We start from the raw sequence: 13,174 nt of genomic DNA, 5'->3' as shown, positions 1-13,174 counted from the left end.
TTTAGTTCACTTTTTATCTTTATTGGAAAATCTGAATTTTTTAACTAAAAAAAAAATGCTTCCTTTTTTTTCTTAGTTTAATTCTATTTTTCTTAATTATGGATTTATATTAATTTGTTATTTTTAATTTTGTATTTAAAATATTTTTTATATATTAATAAATTTTAAAGATTAACTGATTTATTCAATATAAAATTAAACTTTATTTTTAATAAGACCTGTGTTTAGAATAATTTTGTAAATGGTAAAAAAAGAAATTGGAAACATGTTTTTATTAAAAATTAATTAATTTAGGCATGATAATAAAAATAAATAAATAAATAAACTCTAGCTCGACCTAACTTGTTACGGTATGTGTGTTGATGCTTGTTTATTGAGCTGGATACTGTAGGATGAAAGTCCCACATCGGCTAATTTAGAGAATGATAATGAATTTATGAATACTATCTTCACTGTTATGAGACCTTTTGGGAAAGCCCAAAACAAAATAATATCATACCATTGTAGAGAGTCGTGTTCGTCTAATATGCTATTATAGTCATGCCCTAAACTTAGTCATGTTGCCTAGTAAAAAATGACTAAGACTCCAAATGGAGTAGGCCTTGGTAGGGGAATGGCGGAGCCGACATTCACTGGCGGCGGAGTAACGGAATGGTGTGTTGGACGAGCTAGGTTGCCCCGGCTAGGATTGGAGATGTCGTCCGGCACCTGCTAGATTGAAATGAAGAAACTAAATTAAATCATCCATTGTACCTGTCACATTTTTTAGACTAATCTTTTAATTCAAAAAAATTTAAAATTTTATATTTAAGCGATATTGGACAATAAATAATCTAAAAATTAAATATAGGAAAAAAAAATACATATATATATATATATATACATATATATATAGATATAGAAAGAAGCATGAATTTCAATGCTCTATGGAAGAAACTTGAAAGAACAAGTTCCTTATTTCTTGAGAAATGGAGCAAAAGCTTGGTTGAATACATTTGTTCCAAATTCCATCAGAAATTCTATAGCATGAGATCTCACGTCGGTTGGAGAAAAGAACGAAGTATTTCTCGTAAAGGTGTGGAAACCTCTCCATAATGGATACATTTTAAAACCTTGAAGGGAAGCTCGGAAGAGAAAGTATAAAGAGGACAATATCTGCTAACGGTGGGCTTGAGCTGTTGTTACAAATGGTATTAGAGTTAGACACCGAGTTGTGTGCCAGCAAGGATGTTGGGTCCCTACAGGGGTAGATTGTAAGATCTCACATCGGTTGGAGAGGGAACCGAAGCATTCCTCACAAGGGTGTGGAAACCTCTCCCCTGTAGACGCGTTTAAAAACTTTGAAGGGAAGCTTAGAAATGAAAGTTTAAAGAGGACTCTGCTAGCAGTGGGTTTAGGTGGTTATAAATGGTATCGAGCCAGACATCAAATGATGTGCCAGCGAGGATGTTGGGCTCTCAAGGGGGTGGATTATAAGATCCCACATCGATTGGAGAGGGAAATAAAGTATTTCTCATAAGGGTATGGAAACCTCTCCTTGGTGAACGTGTTTTAAAACCTAGAAGGAAGGCTTGGAAGAGAAAACTCAAAGAGGACAATATCAGCTAACGGTAGGCTTAGGCTGTTACAAATGGTATCAGAGCCAAACATCAAGAGGTGTGCCAACGTCCTTGCTGGCACACTTCCTGGTGTCTAGCTCTGATAAACCCACTGCTAGCAGATATTGTCCTCTTTGAGTTTTCCCTTTCGAGCTTCCTTTCAAGGTTTTAAAACACATCCACTAGGGAGAGGTTTCCACACTCTTACGAGGAATGCTTCGTTTCCCTTTCCAACCGATGTGAGATCTCACAATTCACCCCCTCTAGGGACCCAACATCCTTGCTGGCATGCTGCCCCATGTCTGACTCTGATACCATTTGTAACAGCTCAAGCACCACTAGCAGATATTGTCATCTCTAGGCTTTCCTTTCCGGACTTCCCCTCAAGGTTTTTAAAACGCATCTTGGTTCGCCATTCCTAGACATCAACTTCTATATCTTTAGCATTTCTATAACTTTAAAGATGGTATTCAAGATCCTCCCCATTACTTTGGTTCTAATCAAAGTGGTGCAACGAAAGCATGGTGGGCCCGTAACCCATAGGTCCTAGAATCAAAATTAGGGGTACGGTGGAAGTGTGTGGCCTTATAACCGACAAATTCTAGGATCAAAATTAGAGAGGTGTAGTGGAAGCGTGGTGGACCTATAACCCATAATAGTGTCTTTGTTTATTTAATGTCCTTCATTCTTATCTTCTACGAAAGATTCATAACAAGCAAAATAGTATCACTATTTAAATCAGAGTTGTGTATCGTGAAGGGCTCGTAACCCACAAGTCTTTGGATCGAAATATACAATGTCTTGTTGACTTTAAAGTCCCTCATTTTCTTCGGTTAATCTTTTGTGAAAGATTCATACCAAACAAAATATTATTGTCCGTCAAATTAGAGTGGTATAGAGGAAGCATGGTGGACTCCGTAACCCGCAGGTCCCAAGATTGAAACTTGGTTTTGATATCCTTCATTTTTCTTCTTTTCAGCTTTTATGAAAGATTCATACCAAGTAAAATTTATCATCATTCATATTAGAGTGACGTAGCGGAAGTATGGTACGTCTATAATCCACCAGTCATAGGATTGAAACCTGACTCTCTGTTTACGTGATAAATCGGACTCATAACTCATAGGTCCTAAGATTGAAACCTTGTTTTGCTTGATGTCTTTCATTTTCTTCTTTTAGTCTTTTATTGAAAGATTCATACCAAGTCAAATATAATACCCGTTCAAATCAGAGTGGCGCAGCGGAAGCAGAATCGAAACCTGGCTCTGGCTTTGATATATCTTGTTTGCTTGATGTCCTTCATTTATTGCTTCACATCGGATGCTTGGTGGACCCATAACCACACGTCTAGGATTGTGAAACTTGGCTTCTTGTCCTTCATTTTCTTCTTTTTAGTCTTTTATTGAAAGATTCATACTAAGTCAAATCTAATCACCATTCAAATTAGAGTGGCGCAGCGGAAGTGTGGTGGGCCCATATATAATCGACATTCAAGTTAGAGTGGCGCAGTAGAAGCGCGGTGGTGGGCCCATAACCCCCAGGTTCCAAGATGACCGAAACTTGGCTCTGATATATAATATCTTGTTTGCTTGATGTCCTTCATTTATTGCTTCACGTGGACCCACAACCACACTGGGATTGAAACTTGGCTTCTTCTTCTAGTCTTTTATTGAAAGATTCATACCAAATATAATCATCATTCAAATTAGAGTGGCGCAGCAGAAGCGTGGGCCCATAACCCACAGGTTCCAAGATCGAAACCTAGCTCTAATATAAAATTATATCCTGTTTGCTTGATGTCCTTCATTTCTGGTGTATACGTGTGGATCTAGGATTGAAAACTTCGCTTGACATCCTTCATTTTCTTCTTTTTAGTTCTTTATTGAAAGGTTCATATCAAGTCAATTCAAATTAGAGTAGCGTGGTGGGCCTGTAACCTACTCGTTTGCTTTTGATGTCCTTCATTTCTCGTGCTCACGGTGTAAATGTGTGGACCCATGATTGAAAACTTCCCTTGACATCCTTCATTTTCTTCTTTTTAGTCTTTTATTGAAAGATTCATACCAAGTCAAATAGTATCACCATTCAAATTAGAGTGGCGCAGCGGAAGCGTGGTGGGCCCATAACCCACAGGTCCCAAGATCAAAATTTGGCTCTAAATATATAATATCTTGTTTGCTTGATGTTGTTCATTTTCTTCTTTTTAGTCTTTTATTGAAAGATTCATACCATGTCAAGCATGATTGTCATTCAATTAGAGTGGCGCAACGGAAGCATGGTGGGCCCATAACCCATAGATCCCAAGATAGAAACTTGGCTTTGATATATAGTAAGACATCTTTTGCGTTCACGGTGTAAATGTGTGGACCCGTAACCATGTCGTTCATTTTCTTCTTTTTAGTCTTTTATTGAAAGATTGATACCAAGTCAAGTATGATTGTCATTCAATCAGAGTGGCGCAGCGGAAGCGTGGTGGGCCCATAACCCATAGGTCCTAGGATAGAAACCTAGCTTTGATATTAGAGTGGCGATGGAAGCGTGGTGAGATCATAACGTATATGATAATACCATTTGCTTGATGTCTTTCATTTTCTTCTTTTTAGTCTTTTATTGAAAGATTCATGCCAAGTCAAATATAATTATCTTTCAAATCAGAGTGGCGCAGCGGAAGCATAGTGGGCCCATAACCCACAGGTCCCAGGATCGAAACCTGGCTCTGATATTGGCTCGATGTCCTTCATTTTCTTCTTTTAATCCAAAATATTGTCACAAATCAGAGTGGTGCACAGAAACGTGGTGAGCCCATCAACTTTCTAGTTATACTGTTAGACGAACACTGACACACTCTCCACAATGGTACGATATGGTCCACACTCTCCACAATGGTACGATATGGTCCACACTCTCCACAATGGTACGATATTGTCCACACTCTCCACAATGGTACGACACTTTGAGCTTACTCTCCACAATGGTACGATATTGTCCACACTCTCCACAATGGTACAACACTTTGAGCTTACTCTCCACAATACCCCGAAGGTTTTGGTACAATATTGTCCACACTCTCCACAATGGTACGATATGGTCCACACTCTCCATAATGGTACGATATTGTCCACACTCTCCACAATGGTACAACACTTTGAGCTTACTCTCCACAATACCCCGAAGGTTTTGGTACAATATTGTCCACACTCTCCACAATGGTACGATCATGGCTTTGCTTTGGGCTTACTCTCCACAATGGTACGATCATGACTTTGCTTTGGGCTTACTCTCCACAATGGTACGATCATGGCTTTGCTTTGGGCTTCCCCAAAAGGCCTCAAACCAACAGAGTTAGTATTCCTCACTTATAAACCCATGATCATTCTCTAAATTAGCCTACGTGGACTTCTCTCGTCCAACATATACTACACTGTCTAGCCGAACTAAACTACAGATTTTGTTGACTTAGTGTTGTACTTTATAGCCAATGACAGAAATAGCAGAAAATATGAAAAGAAATAAATTATCAATGAGCAAGTTCGTCCCCATAGGCAACCAAAAGGCACAACCAGGAAAGAAATAAACATGAATTTCAATGATCTATGGATGAAACAGGATCAAATCGTCTATCGTGCATAGAAATCGAAGCACAATGTAGCCTGAAACAATAACGGACAAGTTTGTGTACCTGGATTCAGACATCGCCGAAACTCGGGCAAAGAAATGATTCGTCAAGGATCATCTGAAAATGAATCCTTCTGGAGCGATTAATCTGCCGCAAATGGAAGAAGACGGAGAACCTGAGTTGAAGCAAAGAAAATGAAGAGGCTGCCATAGCTTTTTCAGAGCTCCGATCAGAGACAGATTCAGAGTGAAAGCAAAACTGTAACTCGTTAGCAAGATGAAGAAGTTGAATGATAGAACAAACTTGGATGAAGAGGATGTCGAGTGATATTATATTCTCCCAAGCTCTAATGATTTTGTTTTGGGCCATATTTTTCAAGGCAAAAATTAAAATTATTTTACTAATTTATTATCACATTTAAAAAAAATATAAATTATTTTAAACTAATTAAGATTACTTCTTATTAATTCCTTATTTTTAGAGACAAAAATATAAATAACCGGTAAGCTTTGAAGGGAGAAAACCATCACGAAAAAGAAATGGTTGCGGGAAACGACGTTCCATTTGTCATCCCTCGAGATTTAACATCTAGAAGCTAGACGTTCCCTTTGTCATCCCTTAGAATTTAACATTCAAAAGCTATCAATCCCTTTGTCACCCCCTTAGAATTTAACATCTAGAAGCTATCAAACTTCTTTATTCTTTCACTCACGATAAACAAGGTGGCTTCACTCCTCGCTTTAGTCTGTTTATTCCCATTCTTTTTCATCACGCCCGAGACATTCGACGAAAAAGGACTCGATGTTATGTCCTTTATCCTAAAAAAAAAAAGTAAACCTCAAATCAAATGAATTTCCCGACTCAAACGTAGGATCGAATGAGAAAGAAAAGCACTTCTAATTTTTCTTTATTAAATTGAAAAAAAAAAAAGTTAACCATATATTTTATTTATTTTTCAAGAACTTCTAAAATCTTAAAACAAAACCAACAAAACCAAAAGCGTCCTTGTTTCAAAGAGAGGAAGACGGATTATTCACATTTCATTTGATGGTCAGACGCAAATGAAAAGCTATGCAGTAGTAATTCTAAGGATTTTCGAAGGGAAAAATAGAGATGTCTCCTACGTTACCCGTAATATGTGGAAGTATCGACTTAATGTCATAAAATCATTTGGTTTGAATGCTACATAAAGGACATAAGTCAGATGAAGGAACGAGAAGACCTAGGATGTAGAAGATCATAACACGAGTGATTATGCGGATTTGGATTCCTACATATTATATATTCAACATAATTTATTTTAAATAATAAATAAGAAGATAAAAAAAAAAAAACCGAGGTCAATAATACAAATGTAAAGTTCGAGAACATATTTGTGAAGTTTGAAAACTCAAGGACCGAAATGCAACCGAACCGAGACTATTTCTTTTCCCTTAAAAAAAAGAGTAATCTCACTTAGAAGACACCATCACCACTTATGTTACATTTATACCCAAAATCTGAAATGCATACTAAAAGCAGCAAACTTTAAGAAGCCATAATGAAAATGTGCATTCATTTGGTGTGTGTGTGTGTGTGTTGTGAATGAGGGGCTTTATTCTTATTGACAACACACAACATCCCTAGAGCTACCATTCTATCTACATAAAGTAAGATAATTCCTTTACATGTCTTCTCCGCTCTCTCTTCACCGCTCCCGATCAGCGCCTTCGGTTCTTCAATAGCGCAAAAGGTATCCGAACACAATGCAAATAAGCGCCACCATACAGAGAAACAGAGGAGGAAAACCGACACGATTGCTCGCCCTGCCTCGCCTACTCATTCCCATCTGAGAAGATACAAGATGAAACATCGAGTCACGAAATCTTGAATGCAAGTATGAAATTGTAGTATACAAAAGCTGAGTTTCCGAGTATAATTCAATGGGCAGGATGAATGAGTTTCTAATAGTAGTGCTTTTCTTTTTGGCTCCACTAAAAAGCTACCCCTCTTTCGAGGAGAATGAAACCTTCTTTATAAGGGTGTTTATAAGGGTGTGAAAAGCTCTCTAGCAGACGCCCCTCTAGAGAGGAGAACGAAGCATTCTTTATAAGGGTGTGGAAACCTCTCTAGCAGACGCCCCTCTAGGGAGGAGAACGAAGCATTCTTTATAAGAGTGTGGAAACCTCTCTAGCAGACGCCCCTCTAGGGAGGAGAACGAAACATTCTTTATAAGGGTGTGGAAACCTCTCTAGCAGACGCCCCTCTAGGGAAGAGAACGAAGCATTCTTTATAAGGGTGTGAAAACCTCTCTAGCAGACACCCCTCTAGGGAGGAGAACGAAGCATTCTTTATAAGAGTGTGGAAACTTCTCTAGCAGACACCTTTGAGAAAGGCCCGAAGGGAAGGTCGAAAAGGAAAACCCAAAGACGACAATAGTTGCTAGCGGTAGGCTTGGGCTGTTACGCCTTCCCTATATTTTGTGTTAAACAACACGATTCAAACCTCTAACTTCTCGAGCGAGCGAATATATCCTAATCCTTTTGTTATGTTGATAGCACACCCCCAAACAAATCTAGAAGACAACTTCATCCAATCCTCCTCTTATAATCATAGCAGACCTCAATCTTTAAGAAGACTTCATCGTCTCTGAAGTCGGTTTCACGAGACAACGGGGATTTTAAGAATTTCAAATTTTCAAACAAGGAAGTTTCAAACAAGGATCTCAGAGGCATCATTTCAACCATCTCAAATGCATACCACCAAGATAACATTGGGAACCTAAGGTAAATCTATCCTTCCCTTTTGAATCTAGCAAAAAGTCCCTAATCAAATGACCATGATTTGATTATTGTTTCATATACAGTTACAGGACAGTGACAAAACTCTAAACATGCAACAAGAACATCCACTAGCAGAATAATATGGTCGAAGAAGTTACCAAGTTCTCCTTCAAGTTTTTTACTTCTTGAGCACTAAATCTCCTCTCCTCGGACAGCCTTGAAATGGTATGTTGAGCCTATTAAACGATGTAACAAAAGATCATCATTACAATTGTATTGGACAGTCCATGAAAAAGTAAAGATAGAACAGCAAAATGTTGAGGATTATTGAGAGCGAGTCCCACATTGGTTGTTAATTTAGTGGAAGATCATCATGGGTTTATAAGTGAGGAATAATACTATCTCCATTGGTATGAGGCCTTTTGGGGACGCTCAAAGCAAAGCCATGAGAGCTTATGCTTAAAGTGAAATATCATACCATTGTGGAGAGTCGTGATTCCTAACACAACACAAAAATGGAGAAGAGAATACAGGAAAGTAGTTTTTTCCATTTCCATCAACATTTTATTCCTGGGTACTGAGATTATTGTAAAATGAAGCTTTACCTCTCTCTTCCTCTAATTATTACAAAAAAATTGAACTTTGAAGGAGTAATAATAAACACAGATCGATAACCAGCAACCGAAACCCAAGTTTTTATAAGAATCGATCTGTAGCACAAGACCGAGTTTCTATAAATGCTGTGAATAATCAAAACCGACCACAAAATTTGCGTAATCGAATATCCAACCCAATAAGCCTTATAACCAACCTATGCCTGAAAGATAAAATGGAGTGATTTTCTTAATATTTGTAATGCCCCAGATCCACCACTAGCAGATATTGTCCTATTTGGGCTTTCCCTTTCGGGCTTCCCCTCAAGGCTTTAAGATGTATCGGCTAGGGGAAGGTTTCCACACCCTTATAAAGGGTGATTTGTTCTCCTCCCCAATCAATGTGGGACATCACAATCCACCCCCCTTCGGGGCCCAGCATCCTCGCTGGCACTCGTTCCTTTCTCCAATCGATGTGGGTCTGCTAGCTAGCCATAGATCTGGGTCGTTAGAATATTCTACTTGGCTTTTGAGATTCTCCCTCTCTTCTGTATCTCTCGACTTCAGAACGATATTCAGTTTTTTTTTTTAATCTCAAAACTGTTTGAGATCTTATTGTTGAATGGTTCTTTCTAGAAATCAACTGATTTGGTAATAGTACATACTCAACACATAATTTCATAGAAAATAACTTGAATACATATCAACAAAGTAAATTTCAAACAGAGCAGTAATTCTTGATTGGATTTGATGAGGACAAGAAATATCAATGACCAGATTCTTAATTATAGCTTAAAACTCTTCGAATTGTTATATTCATACGTGTAAAAGCTGCAAAAAAAAAAAAAAAAAACGAGAAAAGCAATCGAAACTAACCTCTCCAAGCTTTAATTCAATTTCATTTAGCTTTGACTTCATCTCATCAATGTCCTTAACTAACTTTAGCTGTTTCGATTTTTTCACTTTCATTGGCTCCAATTCTGCTGCTTGCTTCATCTCAGCCGTCTTTCGTAATCTCAACGGGCTATTGTTTAGCTGCTTTAGGTTTTCATCCAGACCCTTAGGAATCTGATGCAACAGAGCAAAACTTCAATTTTCAAGAAGCTGAAAATCACAGAACGTATCAATTGGAAGAAAACAAAGGAAGATATGGCACCCTCCCTAGGAATGTGGAAGAGGTTAGAAATAGACATCCAACAAGTTCTTAGATCAACAATAATTATAAGTAATAACATCAAATTTATTAAGAAAAATGTCGATATGATCCCTCAGAAGCATTTTCAAAGAGAGAGAGAGTGAGTAAACTTTTAAACTCTGTATAGATAAGAATGTTTTTCCTTACTTTTACTCCCACCGGTGAAGGTTGAATTACAACAATTTCTTGATCCTCCAGATGTGAAGTTCCAAAGGCGCGCCCCTCTGCTCCATTCTGAACTCTTCTTTTTGGAGCTTCAACACTAAACTCCTGCTCCATTAATGCTCCATTTTGATCTCTCGGTTTTAATGCTTCACGAGATAGTTCCTCCTTTGATGCTCCATTTTGATCCTTGTGTTCTGAAGTCCTATGAAGCAGAACCTCCTCCCTCAAAACTCCATTTTGATTAGATGGTTTTAAAGCTTCAATTGTCTGCCCCTCCTTCAATGATGCAAAAAAAACATTCTTTAACCCTGAAACGTCGTGGGCCGTCCTCCCATTTGATGGTCTAATTTGTTCTCTTAGTGTTGAAAACCCAGAGGGAAGCAGCTCATCTGATGCACCATTTTGATCTTTCAGCTTTGTAGTTTCATTGGTGGCCAGCCCATCACTTAGCGGTCCACTTTTCTCGTTCAGTTTCATAACTTCATCCATGATTTCGTCAATTGTTCCATCAACAGGTGAGGGTATTGGGGAATTCAGCGGACTAATGAGCGCTACTTTGAGCTTATCTTCTTCAATATATTTACCTCCATCTTTTGAAAACTGGAAAAAAGAACCAATTGAGAACTCAAGAATGAAAGCTGATTATATCCACAAAAACTTACCATACTAGCAGTGATGTCCTCTTCTATTGTCCCTGATGGAACAATTGTGCTTTGAATTAAAAACTTGTCTTTACACAACATATCGGGAGGGACAATCCGTTGAGCTTGCATTATAACTACATCAAAATTAAGAAGAAATTAATTCTTAAAAAAAAAAAAACAATACGCAGTTCCAGGTTTAAAATGCAGAACTGAATCATCTCATGATATTAGACATTCTTTGAGTTTTCAATTCTCAAAACAATGAATACTATGCTTTCAAATTTCCTTTTTAGAGTTTTCTAGATAGCTTGATAGCCCCCACAATCGATTCAACGCAAGAAAATACATTAAGCAGATCAGACATTGAAAGTGTAAAGTAATACACAGAAGAAGTAATTCGACGAAACTTAGAATTGTTAAAATTGAATGGCGACAGCAGTAACTTCATTACCAAGATCCCCAAACACTCTTTCTTGCTCGGGGTTGGGGACAGGTGCCTAAATATGTTAGATGAAATTTGTACAGAACATACCTGAAAATTCACATGCTGATTTTGGAAAAACTATCCCAACATTGGGTCGAACACAGTATTTCTTAGGAGACGTGGTTTTAATCTGCCAAACGTTATAATATTATTACATATATCACATGAAAATTCACAAATTTTCCAAGAAATACAAGATAAACAAAACAAAACGAAGGCTGTTCATACTTTAAAGGCAACATGATGGTTGGTGTTATTGGCTAGCTGAACCGTGCACGTACTTTGTTTCCTCAATTCAACTGAAAGCAGCAAGGTAATCAATCACTTCAATTCTTTTTCAAGAACAAGCAATAACTAGTATTACTGATGAGGCACTTACATACGAATTGTAGTTCCTCGGGCTGGATATGCAGGAGTTTCGTACTCATGTCTCTTCGTCACAATACACCAAATTCAAAAGTAATAGCTCTCTGCATTCAAAGCTTAGGCAACAATTATTCTGCACCCAGAAAAGTAATCTTCTTATAATTGTTAACAAACGATTCGAATTTGATTAAGAAGCAACTGAAGGAAAGAAAAGAAAAGAAAGAAACACAAAATCTCATCATATAGTTACAGATCAAAGAAGCTTAGAACCATGTGCATCCATCCACCCTGTTCTTAGCTAAAAGAATATAGTAATAATGTCCCCATGCCGCAATTTAAAAAGAAGAAAAGGGTTCCGGCTTGTATCAGTCGGTCAACCGCAAGAAAGTCAAACTAAACCCCTTTTCGGTGAGGATCATGAACTCACCGCTGAGCTAATTCCAAAACAGATCGTTTGAAACAAACTCGTCCCGAACTGTAAATCGTTAATCAACGGACAGAGTCGCTCTAAACACGAATCCGATTTCAAATCTCAATTCATTTCCAAACACGAACAAACCAAAAAGATCAACAAGATCAATCACCAATCAAACAAACACCAAAATCACATTGAATTCCAAAACTAAAAAAAAAAAACTCCAACAGCCAAGAAACCAGCAAAAATTCATCTAACACACACACGCACAGACTACGTTCTCAACATGCTAACTGAAATTTCGAACAGCAAGCACAACAAAACATTCAAACAAGACGATTCTTCCATTCTTCCAAAAAAATGCACAAAAGAATTCAACAACTCACCTGTTCCGGAAGACAGAGAACAAAGAGCGAGTGGAGATGAACGAAAACTTTGCCGTGAAACTTCCGCTTTGAATAAATAAAACGCACCGGAGAATTGAAATTGAAAGAGCGTCCAAAGATTAGGAGAGAAAAACCCTGGAAATTCCCAGAGAGAGAGAGAGAGGAAGATGTGAATGAATGATCTGTTTGGTGGTCTGATGAACTGATCAGTGAAAGCATAGTAGAGAGAGAGAGAGAGAGAGACGTGTTCGTTGTACCGGCTGTGCGGTGATCGTGGCTTTGAGCCGGTGCCGCGGAATCCAATTCCCGGTTCAACTTTTTTTTTCAAATAATTCTTTTTTTTTTATTTATGTAATTCCACGTAATTTTCTAATTTAAATATTTTTAAATACTTTTTTTTTATAAATAAAATATATTTCTAATTTAAATAATGAATAAACAAGACTCTTATCTGTCCCACATTTCAAAGTCAACAAAACTAATTATATATTTTATAAAAATGGATAGTTAATTTTTCATAATTATTAATGTTTTAATTTTATATAATATTATATCCTATTAAATTATATTTAAATTAAGTTTATTTATTATTTTCCCTAAATCATTTGAGAATATTCAAATAATGAAATATTTTAAAATAGGAATCAAAATTTTTAGGTAATTAAGGTGTGATAATGATATTTGGTCAGGTCAACCCGACCAAAAAAAATTTATATTTAATACACTTTTTTTCAGCTACCAGACAAATTTTGATATAAACTATGGTGGTCAACCGTATAACCTACTTTGGCTATACAATAAAAACAAACAAACATGTTCTATGGAATTGAGTCCGGTTGAAATATTTTTTAAATTTAATTAAATTATTCGATTTCTAAATTTTTGTTAATGAAATAATCTTTATTAAAAGATATGTATCAACTCGTCCCACGAAATTGGGCTGAATTAAT

At 37.1% G+C, this 13,174-nt stretch overlaps 1 protein-coding gene and 2 non-coding genes across 4 annotated transcripts; 2 read left to right on the top strand and 1 right to left on the bottom strand.

The window, feature by feature from the left end:
• The first annotated feature begins 4,045 nt into the window (after nucleotides 1-4,045).
• TRNAM-CAU lies at nucleotides 4,046-4,117 on the top strand. Its single transcript has one exon. It is a non-coding gene; the product is annotated as a tRNA-Met (tRNA).
• Nucleotides 4,118-4,248: 131 nt separating this feature from the next.
• On the top strand, nucleotides 4,249-4,320 carry TRNAM-CAU. The gene has a single exon. It is a non-coding gene; the product is annotated as a tRNA-Met (tRNA).
• A 2,297-nt stretch (nucleotides 4,321-6,617) lies between these two features.
• On the bottom strand, nucleotides 6,618-12,498 carry LOC111444210 (vesicle-associated protein 2-2-like). 2 transcript variants are annotated; one of them, XM_023082221.1, is made up of 9 exons: nucleotides 12,225-12,498; nucleotides 11,437-11,527; nucleotides 11,286-11,356; nucleotides 11,106-11,187; nucleotides 10,592-10,707; nucleotides 9,912-10,529; nucleotides 9,446-9,637; nucleotides 8,135-8,212; nucleotides 6,618-7,042 (listed from the first exon to the last, which is right to left on the bottom strand). In XM_023082221.1, exons 2-9 carry the CDS (start codon nucleotides 11,483-11,485, stop codon nucleotides 6,932-6,934), a joined length of 1,317 nt encoding a protein of 438 aa, XP_022937989.1. In that variant the 5' UTR covers nucleotides 11,486-11,527; nucleotides 12,225-12,498; the 3' UTR covers nucleotides 6,618-6,931. The 2 variants fall into 2 exon arrangements, with proteins under 2 accessions (XP_022937989.1, XP_022937988.1); XM_023082220.1 differs by having other exon boundaries at nucleotides 11,437-11,556; nucleotides 12,225-12,497.
• Nucleotides 12,499-13,174: the final 676 nt, after the last annotated feature.

Source organism: Cucurbita moschata, unplaced genomic scaffold, assembly GCF_002738365.1.
Source record: "Cucurbita moschata cultivar Rifu unplaced genomic scaffold, Cmos_1.0 Cmo_Scf00006, whole genome shotgun sequence".
NCBI lineage: Eukaryota > Viridiplantae > Streptophyta > Magnoliopsida > Cucurbitales > Cucurbitaceae > Cucurbita > Cucurbita moschata.
Note: the sequence above shows the minus strand (reverse complement) of the source record. Positions and strands in the feature narration are given on the sequence as shown.

What these genes read in the sequence shown, in the direction of transcription:
- LOC111444210 (XM_023082221.1), bottom strand. Translation starts at nt 11,485, where the DNA reads ATGAGTACGAAACTCCTGCATATCCAGCCCGAGGAACTACAATTCGTA. An exon ending in ACCATCATGTTGCCTTTAAA is followed by an intron (nt 11,188 to 11,285) that starts GTATGAACAGCC and finishes AACGTTTGGCAG; the next exon opens with ATTAAAACCACGTCTCCTAA. An exon ending in ATCAGCATGTGAATTTTCAG is followed by an intron (nt 10,708 to 11,105) that starts GTATGTTCTGTA and finishes ATTTTGATGTAG; the next exon opens with TTATAATGCAAGCTCAACGG.